Source organism: Ranitomeya variabilis, chromosome 5 (assembly GCF_051348905.1).
Source record: "Ranitomeya variabilis isolate aRanVar5 chromosome 5, aRanVar5.hap1, whole genome shotgun sequence".
Taxonomy (NCBI): Eukaryota; Metazoa; Chordata; class Amphibia; order Anura; family Dendrobatidae; genus Ranitomeya; species Ranitomeya variabilis.
This window is the reverse complement of record NC_135236.1, coordinates 296448568-296469125: the sequence shown is the minus strand read 5'-3', so window position 1 is coordinate 296469125 and position 20558 is coordinate 296448568. Positions and strand designations below refer to the sequence as shown.

Here is a 20558-nt window from a genome sequence, read left to right as displayed (position 1 = left end):
TTCCTGGACTTTGCATGGAAAGACTTCCAGGGCACAGAACGTCATGGAAAATGCCAGCGCATGTGCAATAATGAGTTTTATGCTTTGCCCACTGTTGGGCAAAACATACTGCGCACGCGCGAGAGGACATATCAATGCGCAGGAAAATAACGCCAACGCAGTAAAGAAGAAAAATAAATGCGTAGAGCAAGGCAGGAGGTGGGGAGAGACGGCGAATAGGCCCCGCCCATCGGACAGGGGTAATTTACATAGGACGCCGGAGAGATTACAAAGGTATTTTCTCAGCAAAGGTGGGGATATGAAAGCTACTGCGGTAATGAAGAGCTCACGCTAAATTTCACGATATTTTTATCTCATATCGAAAAAAAGGTGACAGATTCCCTTTAACTTTGGGTGGTTTTTAAGTAGTTTTTTTTTTCCTGCTCCAAAATCTACATGGGAACATAGTTGAAGCCTGCAGGATTACATATGAAAGTCCCACATAAACTTCCAGAAAGTATTCAGACCTCATGACTGCAGAGTAGATATGTAATACCAGTGCTGTAAAGAAAAATCTTGGTTAACCATTTTTGGACTTGGATGTAGAAAAACGCGCGTAGATGGTGACACTACACTGTTTTATATTTTATAGCCGAGTATAAACTATAACAGCTGGTGGAAAGGAAGTCTTTCTGAGTTTGCTCCACTTTAATGGCCCAAAATGTCTTATGACTGTTTAATTTAAAAAAAAAATCACAAATGCCCTGCATTGCATTAATAAAAAGCACATTAAGATGTAATCTGCCATTTATTTTGGTATTATTCTCTGCTTTGGACACAGATAGATCCCAGCATATGTAGGATGGGGGGGTGGGGGGTAATGCAGCACTGACATACTTACCTATATAAATATATATAAACTATAATGGAAGTGTGCGTCTCTCCAAATATCTATCATTTCTCTCAAATCACTGCCTTGGTTTAGCAATATTCGGGCCACAACAAATCTCCCAGAGCGCACACAATGTGTGTGATCTTACAAGAGATCTCCCAGATGGGAATGAGCGTATTGCGCATGTGTACAAAGATCAGTATTGGTGGATTACCAGCAGAAATGTGAAAACTGTACTGGAGAAGAGACTATACTGCACTGATCCATATTTATAATGTTTATATAGGTAACTTATAAGCTGTAATACGGTGCTCACAATGAGCACAGCCTTTCAATGAGGACTTGTCAGCAGGTCAAATAAGGCCAGGTTTTTGCAGAACTTAAAAAACAAAGTCCAATTTGATACAGCAGGAATAAAATAAGAGCAAAAACTGGCCTCATTTGACCTTGACAGGTCCTCCTTAAGTGCTATATGGAAACAATTGTATGTAGAAGTGCATTATCCTATTACACACCGTGACGTGTGAGATGGTCTGTGCATGATGAATCTATTCTGATTGACTATAAACCTTCAACCTCAATTGGTGCCACATTTTCCAGTTATTAAAGATGCTTTCTACAAATGATATAAATCATGTTCATTATTCCTAATACTGGCTGTGAGGACAGGACACTTTATGGAAGGATAGATTACTTGATGTTATTAAATGCTGCTCCACCTGTTTGAAGTCCCCGGTCCAGTTGTAGGATGGACTGGTGCTGGTTGTCATTATGTAAGTCATGCTTTTTCATCTTCTATGAATTCTGATTTTACATTTACAGTGTATGACTTTTGTGTTTTTTCACCACTTTGTTGAACTGCTTAGTATTGTACCCTGAATAAATTTATAAAATCATCATATTTCCTTCCAGCTTGTACCAAACCTGTGTGCAAAATAAACAATGTACATAATTTTCAGATTTTCTCCAGTGTATTTGTTAATATATAAAAATTAATTCCTCTTACTGTTCATGATTGTCCAAATTTATGCTTCTTGACTATATATTGAAAATACTATTCAGTGATCATGAATGATGTAGAATGTAAAAGCATATGATGTATTGGGTCGTGTGGTATATAGGCCTCTGTTTCGGCAATTCATTTAGTGTTCAAGATGTTTTCTTAGAAAAACGTCATTGGAGGGTGGTAATATTCTAATTAAATGGTAGAATCTAATCCTGTTATGTTTCCTTTTACTCTAGGGCCCTTTCTCCAGTAGACCCCATTGTTCTATGTTTATATCACTGTGGCAGCAATGTGCCCATCTACCAACATCACTACCTCCGTGAATTGCCTTTTTGCTAATTCAATTACCGTATATACTCGAGTATAAGCCAATTCCCCCCCCCCCTAATTTTGCAACAAAAAACTGGGAGAACTTACTGACTCGAGTATAAGCCTAGGGTGGAAAATGCAGCAGCTACCGGTATATGTTAAAAATAGAAATAGATACCAATAAAAGTAAAATTAATTGAGACATCAGTAGGTTAAATGTTTTTGAATATCCATATTGAATCCGGAGCCCCATATAATGCTCCATGCAGTTCTTTATGGCCTCATAGATGCCCCATATAATGCTCCATGCAGTTATGGCCCCATAGATGCCCCATATAATGCTCCATGCAGTTATGGCCCCATAGATGCTCCATATAATGCTCCATTCAGTTATGGCCCCATAGATGCCCCATATAATGCTCCATGCAGTTATGGCCCCATAGATGCTCCATATAATGCCCCATATAATGTTCCATGCAGTTATGGCCCCATATAATGCTCCATACAGTTATGGCCCCATAGATGCCCCATAGATGCTCCATACAGTTATGGCCCCATAGATGCTCCATATAATGCCCCATATAATGCTCCATACAGTTATGGCCCCATAGATGCCCCATATAATGCTCCATGCAGTTATGGCCCCATATAATGCTCCATACAGTTATGGCCCCATAGATGCCCCATATAATGCTCCATGCAGTTATGGCCCCATAGATGCTCCATATAATGCCCCATATAATGCTCCATGCAGTTATGGCCCCATAGATGCCCCATATAATGCTCCATGCAGTTCATTATGGCCCCATAGACGCTCCATACAGCATTGTGCCACATGTAATGCTGCTGCAGCTGCAATAAAAAAAAAATCACATACCTCTCGTCGCTGCCCGCTGCTCCTCAGCGTGCCGTCTCTTCGCACTGACTGTTCAGGCAGAGGGCGGCGCGCACACTAATACGTCATCGCACCCTCTGACCTGCACAGTCACAGCAGAGGACTGGAAGACGGAGCGGCGCCCGGTGAATGGAACGCGGACAGGTGACTATGAAATACCTGGTCCCGGCGCTCCTGACGCTGTCCCTGCCTGTCCCATGGTACCGCAGCTTCTTCCTGTAATGAGCGGTCACTGGTACCGCTCATTACAGTAATGAATATGCGGCTCTGCCCCTATGGGAGTGGAGTCCATATTCATTACTTTAATGAGCGGTACCAAGTGACCGCTGAATAGAGGAAGAGCTGCAGCGAGGGAGACCATGGGACAGGCTGGGACAGCGTTAGGAGCCCCAGGAGCAGGTGAGTATGCGACATTCCTCTCTCCCCCTCACCTGCCGACCCCGCCGCCATACATGGCTCGAGTATAAGCCGAGAGGGGCACTTTCAGCCCAAAAATTTGGGCTGAAAATCTCGGCTTATACTCGAGTATATACGGTAACTTAAATGATAGGAAAGTAGTAGATTTTTTTAAACAAAATCTGCCACTTCTAAATCTGTGTTCTTTGCAAATGAACTTTTGATTAATCTGATTGGAATTGTTTCAGATTGTTCTACAGCATGTTCTTACACCCTCAGTATGCTTAGGCCTCATTCAGGTGTCCAAGTACACAATTAATGGTTTGAGTGCCTTTCAGTGTTTTGGATTTTTCAGTGTTTCACCTTTTACCATCCATGTAAAAATGCCTCATATATAAAAACCTAAAAAAAAAAAACCCCTTAGGGCTCCTTCTCACTTGCGAGAAATATGTCCGAGTCACGCAGGTTAAAACCCTGCTCTGGCGCCGGCACTTGGGAGTGGAGCATGCAGCTCCATGTATTGCTATGCGGCCGCACACTCCGCTCTGGAGTGTCGGCGCCAGAGCAGGGTTTTAACCTGCGAGACTCTGACATATTTCTCGCAAGTGAGAAGGAGCCCTTAATGTGAGGTGTTTTTTTTCCCCCCTCTATTGTGGATTTTTTTCTCTTGGTGTGACAATACTCCTAGGGTAAATTCAGAGGTGGTAGATATGTTGTACAACTATTAAAGCACCACTCTGCTCTTTTGTTTTTATTTCAGCTCTGGAGTACTTCTACTAACTGCGCCGAATGTATACATTATACACTGCTCAAAAAAATAAATGGAACACTTAAACAATATAATTCCAAGTAAATCAAACTTCTGTGAAATCAGACTGTTAAACAGTGTTGCTCCCTAGGTGGACAATCAATTTCACATGCTGTTGTACAAATGGAATAGACAACAGATGGAAATTATTGGCAGTTATTAAGACACACTCAATAAAGGAGTGGTTCTGCAGGTGGGGACCACAGACCACATCTCAGTACCAATGCTTTCTGGCTGATGTTTTGGTCACTTTTGAATATTGGTTGTGCTTTCACACTCGTAGCATGAGACGGACTCTACAAGCCACACAAGTGGCTCAGGTAGTGCAGCTCATCCAGGATGGCACATCAATGTGAGCTGTGGCAAGGAGGTTTGCTGTGTCTGTCAGTGTAGTGTCCAGAGGCTGGAGGTGCTACCAGGAGATGTAGAGGGGGCCGGTGGAGGGCAACAACCCAGCAGCAGGATCGCTACCTCAGCCTTTGTGCAAGGAGGAACAGGAGGGGCACTGCCATAGCCCTGCAAAATGACTTCCAGCAGGCCACAAATGTGCATGTCTGCACAAACAGTTAGAAACCGACTCCATGAGGATGGTCTGAGTGCCCGATGTCCACAGATGGGGGTTGTGTTCACAGCCCAACATTGTGCAGGACGCTTGGCATTTGCCACAGAACACCAGGATTGGCAAATTTGCCACTTGCGCCCTGTGCTCTTCACAGGTGAAAGCAGGTTCACACTGAGCACATGTGACAGTCTGGAGACGCTGTGGAGAGCGATCTGCCTGCCTGCAACATCCTTCAGCATAACCGGTTTGGCAGTGGGTCAGTAATAGTGTGGGGTGGCTTTTTTTTGGAGGGCCACACAGCCCTCCCATGTGCTCGCCAGAGGTAGCCTGACTGCCATAAGGTACCGAGATGAGATCCTCAGATCCCTTGTGAGACCATATGCTGGTGCAGTTCCACCTGGGTTCCTCTTAATGCAGGACAATGCCAGACCTCATGTGGCTGGAGTGTGTCAGCAGTTCCTGCAAGATGAAGGCATTGAAGCTATGGACTGGCCCGCCCATTCCCTAGACCTGAATCCGATTGAACACATCAGGGACATCATGTTTCGCACCATTCACCAATGTTATGTTGCACCACAGACTGTTCAGGAGTTAGCGGATGCTTTAGTCCAGGTCTGGCAGGAAATCCCTCAGGAGACCATCCGCCGCCTCATCAGGAGCATGCCCAGGTGTTGTAGGGAGGTCACTAACACTACTAAGCATTTCCTTGTCTTGAGGCATTTCTACTGAAGTTGGATCAGCCTGTAACTTCATTTTCCACTTTGATTTTGAGCATCATTCCAACTCCAGACCTCCGTGGGATATAAGTTGTGATTTACGTTGATGATTTTTAGGTTTTATTGTTCTCAACACATTCTACTATGTAATGAATAAATATTTACAACTGGAATATTTCATTCAGTGATATCTAGGATGTGGGATTTTAGTGTTCCCTTTATTTTTTGAGCAGTGTACTTACCACCCTCCATTTTCATCTCTTCCCAGTGCCGCTCCACTCTCGCCCTGCCAACTTGTCACTGCAACTTCTGACTGGAAGTCAGAGGTAATGGTCACAAGAATTCAATGCAACTGAGAGCCAGAACAAGGCTCTCATTAATTTGCATTAAAAGATGACCTCCAGCACATACTGGAGCGAAGCGGCAGGTCACAAACTGCTGGAGGCTGACCGGTGCAGTGCTGATAACAGCAGAAGACTAAGGAAATCCTGAAAACATTATCTGTTAGGGGCAGTGAAGACAGGGTTTGGGAAACACTGCATTAGAAGCACTAATCAAGTGCTGCAATAAAGACTGCTGGAGTGAGACTTTAAAAAGATGCTCAGTCCTCTTTGTGGCATTTTGGGTAGCCTTCCAATCCTATTGTAAAGTATGGAGCTGCTTCATAGCAGAAAATGCCTGAAGAATTGACAGGTCACTTTTTTTTTTTTTTTTTTACACTGTTCGGAGCCTGGTTTTTAAAGGTGTCTAGTGTAAAACATTGAAATGTTTGCACATCTCAAAAGTTGCACAAACATTTTGCTACTTTGTCATGTTTAAACCAGCTTCGCTAAAGTGGCAAGTTAAACCTTGGTGGCATAAATAACGCAAGAGGTGTACTCCAGTCCTGACTGAAATATTTCGGGAGGAGTAGCATGCCAGTTATATACCCAATTCATTGTGTCATGTGCCTCTTAAAGGGAGGTAAGATGTGGCTAGTCATGGTAATTAGAACCTGCTTGCAAAACGCCAGTCTTAATGAATCGGGCCTTTGGTGTTTTCCAAAACCTTAAGCTAATTAAAAATGATCAAAAGCCTGAACAAACTAATTTTTATTGAAAAAAATACATGTTCATAAGAGCCTTTCAAGCATTTTATTTTAGCCCCTATCAGCCATATTTTGGATCAGACTTGCTCCAAAATACTCCTCAAACTTTGTCTGAACAGACATGATCTAAGTGGGGTGTGCATAAAATGTACTTTTTCCAGCAACAGCTACATTTGCATATATGGAGCACATTTTTAATCTCAGAAACTTCTTCAACAAATCTGCATGTAAATTCGCCCTTCTGAATTTTGGTCGTTAATATGAGCATAATAGGCCCCATTCACATGTCCATGTTCTGCCTCTTTTCCAGAGAGCACGTGTATCCACTATATCCTCTAGATGCATTCAGAAATTCAAGATTTGTCTGACTGGCCCAATTTGTGGACCAACCTTATGTCTATTAATGGGTTCCTAATGGAACACAAAATACAACAGGTGCTATTCATTTTGTATCAGTTTGGTGATTATTAATCATGGATATGTGAATGGTGTCTAACTGAAGAGTATTTCCTATAATAGTAAGTGATGGCACATCACAAGATCTTGCCATCGCTTTCTGATCAGAAGGGATCTGACAGCTACATTAAACACTAAAAATCTGATTGTCTTCTGTTCATCAACATACCAGTAATCAACTTGTTGCAATGTGAGGGACAGAATCTTTGAACTGAGAGATCTTCCTTAATCACTGTGGTAGATTGCTACGTGCGTAGGCCGAGATGTCAACATTGCGTGTCCCAGTGGTTAGGAGAGCAATGATGAAAGGAATGACCGCAAGAGATGCTCTAAGGCTAACGTCTTTATGGACGAATATTCAGATTAGAAGAATGGTGCGTACTGAGCCATTATGTACTGTAAGTGAAATTGGACATTGGGCTCATGTAAGGCGTGAAACTGTGTCTAGACAAACCATCAAAGCTTTTGAATGACATTGGGCTACAAACCACAAGTTCAGCTACAGGTGTTCCATTCATCCCACACCACCACTTTCAAAGTCTATCATGGTGCAGTGCAGGACAGAAATGGAGGTTTGAATAGTGGCCTATCCTCTTTAGCATCTATTTGCTTTTGTCTTGGACGTAATGTATCCCAGGGATGAGCGAACCCTATCTAAAGGTTTGGGGTTCGTATTGGACGCTTGGTGTCCGGTGCTAAACTTCGAACACTAACTTCTCCCGGAAGTCTGGGAGGAGAAAGAATTTTTGGGCTCCAAAGTTCGGTTCCCAATTGTTTTCAATTGTATTCAGGTCTTGGTACCTGAACTTAACTTAGAAATAAAGTTTGCGTCGGGTACCTGAACCCGATGTTCCACGGGTCCGCTCATCCCCTAGTATTGAAAGCCGGAGATTGGTTAGGAGACCACATGGCTAACACCGTGAAATGTCTTTCATGAGGAAATAGCACACTATTCCTACTCAAGGGATTATATTTTAGACCACAGTCACTAGCATATGGCATCCAAAGTGACAGCATCGGATGTGATATGCTAATTATGCTCTGCTGCGCGTGTGAGCCGAGTGTTACTGCTCTGTTCTCTGAGCTTCTCATGCGAGAATCAGAGCACAGGTGCAGAGGAGATGGAGAAATTAATTTCTCCATTGCCGGAATCTTCTGGACTAAAACTGCACTCTGATGCAATCCCAGCATGCTGTGATGTTTTCACATGCCGGATTGGCATGAGAAAATAATTGTAGATGTGAGCTGCATCAAAATTTAACATTGGCCTCAGTGCAACTCGTCTTTTTTTTTTTTGTTTTTTTTAACTCTGATTCCACTCGTCCGATTTCATCGCAAGTGTGAGCAAGCCCATAGGGTGGAATAGTGTAGGATAGCTGAAACCCTCTAGTCTTCATTTCAGGTACACTAACAGCTGAAGGTAAATCTTCACTGAATGGCAATCGTTTAATAGCCTGTTTACACAGACTAAGCTCAGTACGCATAGGCTGCCATAGTTCTCAGCAGTGTGAGTTCTATTTTTGCGCTGCACAAATGAAAATTTTCCTGATGAGTGTTTTTGCTATGTGAATGGACATTGCATAAAAAAATGTTATTAGGCACACAGGGGACTGACAGTCTATTATTACCCACCTCTGGAAAGATCTGATTGAGGAATCTGACAGACGCAAAGGCCATTGTTGGACCTCCATTGCTGCAGCAGCCCATCCATAAACACTTGGTCATGCTGTAGGGTTCCAATTGGCTGACACAGGGAATGATCTCCCGCTCAATTCCTCACATGACGCTGTCACTATTGACCGCAGAATGTGAGGGGGTTAAGGTGCTGGGATTGGAGCTCTCTCTTGTCGCAGCACAGGCAGCAGGAGCTTAGCCGTGTATTACTGACACATCTTGTGGCTATCGATCACTACTCATGAGATCCTGATCGCTGTGATATGTCACTTACCAGGCTGTGTTTCTGTTCCAGTAAAATCAGATTTTTCAGCAGGAAATCATCACTACAGGACTAGGTGTCTGGTGCCTCCTAGTCAACTGATCTGTGTAACTATGCTCACACCGCTAATTAGCAGCTTTCTGTCAATGTAAAGTGTACACAGAGAGCTGCCAATCAGTGGTGAGTGCGGTGTTGTTATACAGGGCTCGTCATCTGAGCACTGCTACATTTGCAGCAGAGAACACAGTAGTCGTAACAAATCGAGAGCATGCAGGCCACCAATGACACACCGCTGGAATCCGTCTCGGCACCTGCACCATGTTGCTCTTGATTTGCATAGCAAAAATCTGGTGCCAGATTCCCTAAAGTGGTGCATACTACAAGTTACAGTAAGTGTGTACTAGGTGGTATACTGTATATGGTAATATGTTTTTACAATTGTTACTTTTGCCTTCTGATTAAAAATAACCCAACACAACCTTGTGGAACAAAATTTTATTATACATATTCATAGCTTTCAATATATAAATTTAGAGGAAACTAGTATAACATTCCAGTTCAGTCACTTCCAGTGTATAACAGACCCCTGTTCCTATTAGAAAACATTCATTATCTAAAAATAAAAAAGAAATATATAAGACAAAATTGCCATCAATATTTTAATTGTGGAGCAATTCTTCCCTTTGACCAAATGCTTTACTTGGTAATACTGACAGTGCAAAGTGAATTTCTATCACACAGATATTACTAACCTTAGCTCTAGATACGGTTTTCAGCATTTAAATACCTGGCAACAGTTTTATACATTTAGAAAAATGTGCGGTGAGGAAGATCCAGTCATTTCTCATTTACATATAAACCCATCCTTCCCCGATAAGTCTTGCCTATAGTGATAAGCAATCTTAAAGGAAATACTTATCACTGTCTTGTGCACTGTTATCCCAATATATCCTTCATTTTTTTTATTTTTATTGTCAAAGAAAAAAAATTACAAATCAGTGCATTTTTTTAAATGTTTCAGCAAAATGCCACTATCCTTTTTTTTTTTTTTTTTTTTTTCCAAAAATGTGTACTTGTATGACCTTTTGTGGAAATTGGAGGGAGTGCCATGAATCCCAAATATGTTTTCACTAGCAGAATTGCCCCTCTTTGTAACTAGCATTACTGAGAAGCCATAAACTCCAGTGAGGTAAGCAAATTCCCAATGGTTGCCCTTGGCACTGTAACCTGCCACGGTGCTTCACTTTTCTAGCTCCCAACACTCCTACTTGTAGAGGATGCAGTTCTGTTAGTAGAGAGCAGAGTTTCGCAAACTCCAGTCCTCAAGGCCACCAACAGATGATGTTTTCAGGATTTCCTTAGTATTACACAGGTGATGGAATAGGTATCAAGGCATCAAAAATTGCTAGTGTTACTTTCACCTGCGCAATATTAAGGAAATCCTGAAAATATGATCTGTTGGGGGGCCATGAGGACTGGAGTTTGCGAAACATCGGTATGGAGTATATACAAAATAGCAAATAACTGCTTCTGCATTCTCCTTGCCAATAATTGTTTCACATTTTAAAATATAAGCCTATAATATAAAAAAATATATTTACAGTGCAGATTTAACCAGTTGCATCCTTTTGACCATGAACTCACCCGATCTCTTCCCGAAAGGTAAATATTGGAAATGTGCAAGTTACCACAAAATGACTATTTGGGAATAAAGTATAAAGGTATGTAATTATATACGAAATGAGTTGTCTTTCATTAGCTGATATTCTGCATATATCATTGTCAGTCTGTCAAGTGTCAAAGATATAAAGAATACAGCAGTGATCGCCGCTCTAGCTGATGCTATACGAAATCTATTTTACATAAATATCTCACTATATTCAAATAAAGCTTCTTTTAATGCTGCCAATGTCTAAGGGATTTGGTCTGCACAAGCAAAAATGTACTAGCCACTGTTTGGCAGAATTGTCCACTTAGGCTATGTTCTCACTTTGTGTTTTCACTGCATTTATTTTCTGCAGGCAGGTTTTTTGCTGGGTCTTTGCTTCATTTTTGCTACGTTTTTGTTGTCTTATGTACACGGTCATAAAGTTTAGTGCCCCCCAAAATTCACTATGCGACTTCCTTAAGGTTTTTGCACCAAAAACGCAGCCAAACACGATACGTGTATCTTTTTCTGCGTTTTTGCACGTACTCATTGCTTTCTATGGGTGAAAAAACGCTGAAAGAAACAACATGCTGCAGTTTTCAAAAACGCAGCAGTTTTCCAAATCCGTTAGAAAAAAACCCAATGAGTGTGATTTCTGAAATCTCATATATTTTGCTGGTACTGTAAAACGCAAAACCCTGGTTCCAGAGAGGTCACTGGGCTGCATCGTGCAGTTTGATAAAATTACGGATCTACCAGTTCTCGAAATGCGGAGCTGTATACAACCCTGCCCACACCACCGATTGGCAACTTTCTGTAAACAATGTGCATAATCAGTGGGCAGGGTTACACAAGTAGGAGGACTACATCACACGTGACAACTAGTCCTCTATTGAAACTGTAACAAGCAGTAGAGTAAGTGGCACATCGCTGGAATCAGAGTCTGCCCCTATATTATGCTGTTCTAAGATTACTTGGGAAAAGACTGCAGTCACAAACATTGTTATACTAGCTAAGAGATGATGGGACCGGGGATAAGAATTTCGGGGAAATGCCACGGTTATATATTGTGCTTGCTAGAACACTGCCAGTCAACATAGAAGACTGACGCATGAAGAAATATGGAAGTGCAACCTAGAAAACCAATGCGAGTGATCACCGTCCTGCATTAGTTGTGCTGCCAATAGACCTTGAGACACATTTTGTTTTGAATGTTCGTAAAATCAATTCAATGCTGCAGTGTTTCTATATGATAGAAATGGCTGAATATCTGCAACTATCATCTAGATCAGAACCCGGAAAGATAATCCTTTGCTTGACTTAGAATAAATAGATATAAAATAAAGTATCAAAATTCACAAGAACAACAAATAACAGGAAATGAAACCTATTGGGCTGGACGGCTTTAATAATGCTTGGTTAGAGAAGTAGCATGTTCTATCTACTCTTCTGGTCTGATAAACCGTGTCCTTGATGGGTGACCTTGCATACCAAATATAAGGGGCTCTGCTACCCCTTTTCCTGCACTGCTGCCTCCCTCTGAACTGGGCTAAGTGCAGGATGCTTTATAGAGGTATATATTTCGCAATGCTGCCCCCTGCAGACATGGGTTTTAGCTACAGAAGGCAAAGTTTGCACTTGATGGATTGTGCTCCACTGCTAATCAGATTGTGCCCCTAATAAACAGCCTTGTTTTTGCTACTTCTTTTCTCAAAATGGCAGCACTATTTTATTCAGGCTGGGTCTTTTTTTTTAGCTATTTGTTCCATTCCTATCCTTCTGAAAGCCAATGATATCCTGAACATTCTTTAGTTAAAGGCATAGTTTAAAAAAAAAAAGTTTTCAAGTTTGGTCAAGATTTGGTCCATCAAACAAGAAGCTATGAGGCACAGCATTGCACATGAGATTCTAGTGAAACCTACAGTAGATTTTAAAGAACTTGTCCAGGATTAGAAGAACATGGCTGCTTCTTTCTAAAACAGTGCCACTCATGCCCACAGGTTGTGTGTGGTATCGCAACACGGCTCCACTGAAGTCAATCTTCTAAAATACAATACCACACCAAACCTGTGGACAGATGTAATACCATTTCTACAAGAAAGCAGCTCGTTCTGGATAACCCATTTAAGGCAAATCTTCCAACATTTTTAGCCTTCTACAAATCTTTACTCATTACGAAAGAAATAATTTGCTGAAAAAAAAGCTATAAATTCAATTCTTATAATACAATACTTGACCAGTGAGAGAAGTTTCTAGTTTGTCAATGACTTGCCTACTAATATGTGCAGTTAGTAATGTATTATGTGGTGATTGACTTGAGACACGTTATGAGTTCCGAACCATTCTAGCTAACACTTTTTCTATTACTGTTCTCATGGATAATAGACATGAAAACAGAGTAAGAAAATGGTTTTATAACATTATATATACACCCATATTCACATTCTGTTGGTTTATCCCTTAAAAAGTAACAGTATACTCTAGTACAGTATACGCTAATGAAAAAAATCTGCAAAATCATAGAGATAAATCCAGTAACACACTGACCCCGGTTAATAAATGCATCAAATAAATGTCACCTTATTGCTTAAAGCAGTGTATCTCAAACTTGTTTTTTAAAGAAGTGGCAAAAGCTGCAGAATTTTCAGCAGCTACACCAATCCCCAATTTAGCAGTATAATTACCTAATTTTCTGCAAATTTCAATGTTATGGAGAATTTAGGTCACAATTGAAAGAAATCTGAGCAATAGTCTTATTTTGGCCAGACTTCGTCAAAAGAAGGTGAAGTCCAGGCATCACCTTGGTCTTTTAGGCTTGGTTCCTAGAAGAAGTTTGAGAAGTTCTGACTTCAAGAATACTGTGCTAAAGCCCAAATTATAGCTGGTCAAAACCTGGTGGCAAATGCTTTCTAGTTGTGCTGTCAGCAGTAATTCTGAAGATCTGTTCTCTTCTGTAGTCGGAAGTCCAGCATCAAATTTCATTGCTTGACATTTACCAAACCTTTGGTTGTGTACGTAGCTGGAGGCAAGAACTGCCTTTTTTGCATGGCACCTTAAATGAGTGTTTAGCTTCATTTGTTCACTAATGCACTTTGTATTACTGATTTTTTTTTTCTTTAGTTTTATTGGCTTTCATTTGCTTTATAAGTGGGTGTCCTCCTCTTCATCGAAATCTTCCCTGGTCAAGTTGTCAAGTGGAACAATCCAGCTATCGCCAAGCTCTCCATTAGGGCCACCCTTTTTCTCTTGCATCTCAGGGGAGGTCTCCATCACTTCAAGGGTTGGATTGTCATGATAACCATTTTCCATAGTCTGCAGCTCTTCAGTTAGTCTCTAGAAAAAAATCACAATGAGATTGGACGTACAAAATCTTATTTTTCGCACTTCTCTTTAACCCCTTAATAACCGCTAAGTTTGTTTTTTTTACTGACCTGAGATATAAGAGAATAGCATCCTCATGCAAGTGACAATCCTGTAGCTGTCAGCAGTAACTTTCTGTATCAGCCACAATCCGTTTTGGCACTTACCATATCTATTTAACCCCTTAGATGCTGGTGTCAATAGTGAATACATCATATAAATAGTTAACAGTGTGGGGGCTTCCTCTTTAACCCCACTGGCACCCTGAGATCATGGTTGTGTGGTGCTGATGTTTGCCATGGCAATTTATGGCTAATAGCGGCCTTAGAGTCTACCGTGACCTGTTCAGAAGTTAGCGACATTTAGGTGGTAAAAATAAACTTTTTTTTTTATTCCTGTCATGTCATTTTGTATTAATTCCTGAAAAACACCTGAAGGGTTAATGAACTACCTGACAGCAGTTTTTAATATGTCGAGGGGTGCTGTTTTTAAAATGGTATCACTTTTTGGAGGCTTTCCAATATGTAGGACCCCCAAAGTCACTTCAAACCTGAATAGGTCCTTCAAAAAAATAAATTTTGTAAATGTCCTTGAAAAAATGAAAAATTACTGCTACATTTTTAAACCTAAAAAGTTAACAAAATGAAATAACATTTTACAAATGGTGCTGATGTAAAGCAGACATGAGGGAAATGTTATTTATTAACCCATTACTTGCCAAATTAGCAATTTTCATTTTTTTTTTTTTTTAAATGACAGATTTTAAATGATTTTGGATCCTAAAGAATCCGAAACATAATTTGCCAAATTTTCACAAGTACGGATTTTTCAGAAAAGGGCGTCCCAATATTCAATTAAAAATGACAATTACATGATTTCCTGTTTTGAAAACATTCATTTTACAAACCCAACACAAAAAATTGGACCTAATTATAAAAATTATAAAATCTTAGTTGCTAGAAGCAAAAAATTAGGCGTCCCAAAAAAAGGACATTGGTAGATAAAGGGTTAAACTTTTTCTGTGGTATGACTATCTGGATTAAAGGGACAATCATTTAAAGTTTAAAAATTACAAAAAAATTACAATTTTGTCAAATTTCTGTTTTGTTTTTTTTAATAAACACAAAGCGTATCGACCTAAATTTTACCATTATTATAAATTATGTGCCACGAAAAAACAAACTCGACATCACTGGGATTTGTTGAAGCATTCTAGAGTTATTACCACACAAAGTGACAGTCATATTTTAAACATTTGGCCCGGTCACTAAGGGGTTAATATTTTTATTAATATTTCAAGCATTTGCACAAACAACATTTAACAGCAAGGAGATCCTAAAAAAAACCAAAACATATACTCACCTTCAGACACCCACTGTTCCTTGGAACTGCTGCCCATCCTCCTCACTTCCTCTCCCATTGGGTGACATCATTTGACCACTGCAGCCAATCAGTAGTCACTGATTGGATGTTGCAGTCACTTGCAGTTCGTGTCAAGAGGGAGAGAGGAGGAGGGGATTAGTTAGACAAATCTGTTTTTTTGTTTTTTTTCTTTAAGACCACCTTGTCCCAGTTTTAAAATAATAAAAAGTAGTGGACAACACTTTTAAAGTCATAGGTCAAATATGTACTTTTATTTCCAGATTTCATCTTTGAACCTGTCATAGTGATGTTGAGCATGTCCATTTAGTTCCAGATTATAAGTTTGAATCTGTAATACTTATGTATTTTGGCACAAAATCATGTTCCTAGCACATTTGAGATAAAAATACTCTGGAAAACTCCTTTAATGGATGGTTTCAAAGTAAATACTGCTGCTATCTGCAGTAACCTAATTTTTGCAATGCATTTGGGAAATTCTATATTTTAGATGGGCATAGTTTTGGATGAAGATCCAGAAGGTGCTTCCATTTGAAGGTTTAAATTGCAATTCAATTGTCAGAAGTCTATTAGCAAAAAACGGTTTATTTTTGGCAAATTATAAAATATTTTTTGCTGTGATAACAGTTGAGCACTTGTCAATTTTCACAACCAAATGGATTGAAAAAAAAACAAAACATTAAAACCATTGTACACAACACTTTTCAGCTATATAAGCCTTTATCAGGTATCTAATACAATATACCTCCTATGAACTATTTAATATTCTAATCCATTAGTTATGGGTGTGGTTTCTGAAACTGGGGATCCAATCAATATTAGCCTTTTCCTTTTGTGTGTCTCATGAAGTGAATATTTAAATGTTTGTATCTAATCATTGTGAAATCCAAATGAGGACCAGTGTTAGTGGAAAACTAGAAAAACAGCAAGAAATAGGGAACTTAAAACGTAACATTTAATACACCGATTAACATTCATGACACAACATTTAAAATCAAACACCCAAACAATTAGAATATGCACAACCAAAATAGGGAAGCTGATTATGGGCAAAGAGACTGCGAGTACCACTAGCTATATTATTACAATTTAGACACACAATTATTTAGATAAATCAGTACCACTGATGATCCTGTAAATTGTATTTAAATGGTCAAAGGGTTCATAGGAAAGAAGGAAAATCAGAACAATCTCACCAATCCGGTTGAAGATGCCACCTTCAGAATAATACCCTCCTAAATTTCAATAAATAGCAACCCTTGAAACCATCACTTGATATTCAGTGAGCCATTCCTAGATGGGACGCCTCCCAACACGTTTCTTCCCGAATGGAGTCATCAGGGGATATGGCAGTCAAACAATAGAGTGCCCAAACATTTCTGGCACTCTCTAAGAGCCTCATGCAAAGGGGATTCCACTTAAAATGTTTCTTTATATACCCCAGATAAGATAGAAAAATGGTCACTCCACCATTTCCTAATCATGTGCTGCTACTCTAATCGCACACCTGGCAAAGAACCAATCATCATGCGGTCAAAATCATATACTCGCATTTAATTGGAGACATACATGTTCTGTACGCATAAAGGTTGAACACCCCCTCTTGCTGGAATGCACACCACTATTGAAGGAAGTGCGCTTACAAACCATGCCTCGCTCTCAAGACCCGAACGTCCGGTCTATGGAGTGCAGGGATATCCGTCCAATAATGCCACTTTGCGCATGCATGAACCGCACGTCACCAATCAAGGAAGCGCACCCACAAACCACGCCTCGCTTTCAACAAGATCCGCACTTCCGGTCCATGGGGCGCAAGGACATCGGTCCAGCAGCATCGCTCTGGGCATGCGTGAACCGCACAGCGGTGAAATGCATGAATATATGCACTGGTTATTCAAAATACACATTACTTACAGAAGTTTGGGACTGCGATATGGACTCTGGTTGCCCCAAGTTTTGCAAACTTGTTCAAAGGGAGGTTTGAGTCCCTGCCACCAATCAAGTCTCATAAGTACAGTGGCAATGTTAAATATTACCGCTGCTGCATATGACTTATTCTTCATCCCGTGTGGCACAGAACAAGAGGCATTATTGTTTGTGGAGGAATTCAACAATAATGGTTGGGGACTCTCATTCATTGCAAATATAGCCAAAGCAAAAATTGTGTTTTTCAATTTAGAATTATATCCTGAAGATCAAAAGCAGAACTCACTTCAAGCCGGTTGACACAAATGACTATTTAGATTACTTTAGTTAACACTATTCCAAATGTAAAAAGAACATAACATCTAGTCAATTCCGTTGCATTAGACATAATTGTACTTCCAGTACATGCTATGTCCAACAATCATGTGCTCTACTTTCTAGGTACAGTGAAAGATACCCTAGACCTTTAGTTTAGACAGCATATCCACGTAATCTACTTCTTTCTCCGAACGACTGCCTTAATAAACACCCCAAAAAATCCAACAAGGTTGAGGATACATCAATGTGGAAATATAGTTTAATTACCACATAAAATTGGGGTATTCAAATTATTTCTAATATTTTAAGCAAATATTGGTTATGTACTTAAAAAGGATCCAATATTGAAGGAATGGATCCCATTGAGATCTAGCATTGTATTCAGAAGAGGAAAAACAATAAATAACATCATAGCACCCAGCCTTCTGCATAATAAAGAACATTTTAACAATACCAATAATGTCACTGCAAAAATGAGAAAATGGGAATTTACAAATGTGCGAAAAAACGCTGTGACTGTTGTAAAAATCATTGATCAAGGGATAAAGTATATGAAGGTCAACACCAATACTATTCAGAGTTTCACCAAAGAACTGACATGTAGCTCAGATTTTGTCATATCTGTGGTGACGTGATTGCGGACTCCAATATGTTGGTCACACTACATAACGACTGCAGAACCGCATGAATGGCCACAGACATAATGTCGAAAGGATTTCTAAAACAAAATCTGTCCAAACACATCACCTTAAATCATAATAAAAAATTTGATTCCATACGGGTTATACCAATAGAATAAATTCCCTTACGGTACTAGAAATAGAAAATCAGTTCCTAATGCCAAGGAGTCCTACTGGATTTATAGACTAGGTAGTCTGTATCCAGATGGACTCAACGAGGAACTGGAACTTATAAACATAAATATTAGACATCACACCAGATATTATCCTACTTTCCAACTTGTGACTGTCAGGTTGGGCAACAATGGCATTCTCTGTGTGTATGACTGTCCCCCTGTATGAGAGAGAGTCTAAGCGGAGAGATTTGCATTCTTTGGGTGGTTTCTGGCGGCAGGTACGTCGGGCCATTTGGTCTGCAGGAAACCCCAGGCTGGCTGGTTGCGATGGGTGATCGCATTGGGCAGGGCACAGGCGTCTCCTACCTGAAGCTCACCTAGTGACCTCTGAGGGATCACCTCTTCTGTGAGGAATTGAATCTTCACCATGTCAAATGAAGGCTATCAGACTGTCTGATTTCCAATAACATGTCTTAGTAGTAGCATGTTGCTCGTTCCTAGTGAGTTCCGTTTTTGTTTAAAACAAAAAACAAATTAGGGGCTCATGTTCACTATATTCACTTCATGAGACGCACGGATGAAAAAGGGTAATATTGATTTTATCCCCAGATAGGGAAACTGCACCCATAACTAATGAATTAAGGTATAAAATAGTTCATATGAGGTATATTATATTAGACACCAGATAACTGCTTATATAGCTGAAATAACGTGTAGAATGGTTTTAAGATATCTATTTTTTTTAAATCAATTTGCTTGTGAAAATTGACAATTGCACCCTGAGTGCTAAACTGTTATCACAGCAAAAAATATTTTATAATAATTTGCCTAAAATGAATATTTCTTGACTGATAGACCTCTAATCGAATTGAGATTTAAACCTTCAAATGGAAGCGCCTTCTGGATCTTCATCCAAAACTACGGCCACATGGAAGAATTTCTGGGAGAGGAAAACTACCCCCCATGGGCAGGCATGTAGCGGACTTAAACACATTCAGTACATCTTAACTACACTATTTATAAGTCAGACAGACTTACCTGCTCTCTCTTGCGGGTTTGCCTTTGATGCCAACATCCATAGATAGCTGCAATGATCAGTAGAGCCACTGCCAGGGAGACTATTGCGCTGATCAGGGGAATGCTCACTACATCTTCTTCTTCCAATTTTGATTCATCAAATTGAAACAAATTGAAACTATCCTGAATATTCAGAAAAACATTAATTACCAAAGATGACATAAAGCAACAAATATGTACTGAACATAATACATAGTGATAATGCAGTATCTACTGATGCATATGATGCCATTCATTTCCTATTGTTTAGCGCCAATATACAGCGGCTTGCAAAAGTATTCACCCCCTGGAAATTTTTGTGTTTTGCTACCTCACAACCTGGAATCTTTTTTTGAGGGTTTGCATCAGTTCATGTAAAGAACATACCTTCAACTGTGAACATTTGGTTTTCTTTCTATTATGAAGCAAACAACAAATAGGACAAAATAACTGAAAACTTCAGCGTGCATAACTATTCATCCCCCTAAAGACAATACTTTTTAGAACCTCCTTTTGCGGCAGATACAGCTATAAGTCCCTTGGGATAAATCTCTGAGCTTTCCACATCTTACCACTGGGATTTTTGCTCATTCCTCAAAGCAAAACTCGTGCTCTTTCAACTTGGTTTGTCTGGTGAACGGCAATCTTCAAGTCTGCACACAGTTCTCAATTGGATTAAGGTCTGGACTTTGACTAGGCTACTCCAAAACATTTACGTTTCCCCTTAAACCACTTGTGATGCTTTAGCTGTATACTTGGGTCATTGTCTCAAATCCATCCCAGTCTCAAATCACTCAGACTGAAACAGGTTTTGCTCAAGAATATCCCTGTATTTCACACCATCCATCTTTCCCTCGACTAGAAACATTTTGTCTATGCTGCCGAGAAACATCCCTACAGCATGATGCTGCCACCACCATAGGTAAAAAGTCAAGAAGGGTGAATACTTTTGCAAGCCACTGTATTTTGCTGTACATTAGAGATTGTCATCACTCATGTTTTTTATCTCAAAAATACAAATGGCAAAAATTA

The 20558-nt window shown here is 40.0% G+C and overlaps 1 protein-coding gene across 3 annotated transcripts in view; it reads right to left on the bottom strand.

The window, feature by feature from the left end:
- Positions 1-10017: 10017 nt before the first annotated feature.
- PODXL (podocalyxin like) overlaps positions 10018-20558 on the bottom strand; it is a 113244-nt gene continuing 102703 nt past the window's right edge. For all 3 annotated transcript variants that reach the window (XM_077264452.1, XM_077264451.1, XM_077264453.1), the window contains exons 7-8: positions 19509-19670; positions 10018-14023 (exon numbers count right to left, since the gene is read on the bottom strand). In XM_077264452.1, coding sequence (XP_077120567.1) covers positions 13832-14023; positions 19509-19670 — 354 coding nt within the window. In that variant the 3' untranslated portion in view covers positions 10018-13831. The remainder of the gene's footprint in view (positions 14024-19508; positions 19671-20558) is intronic.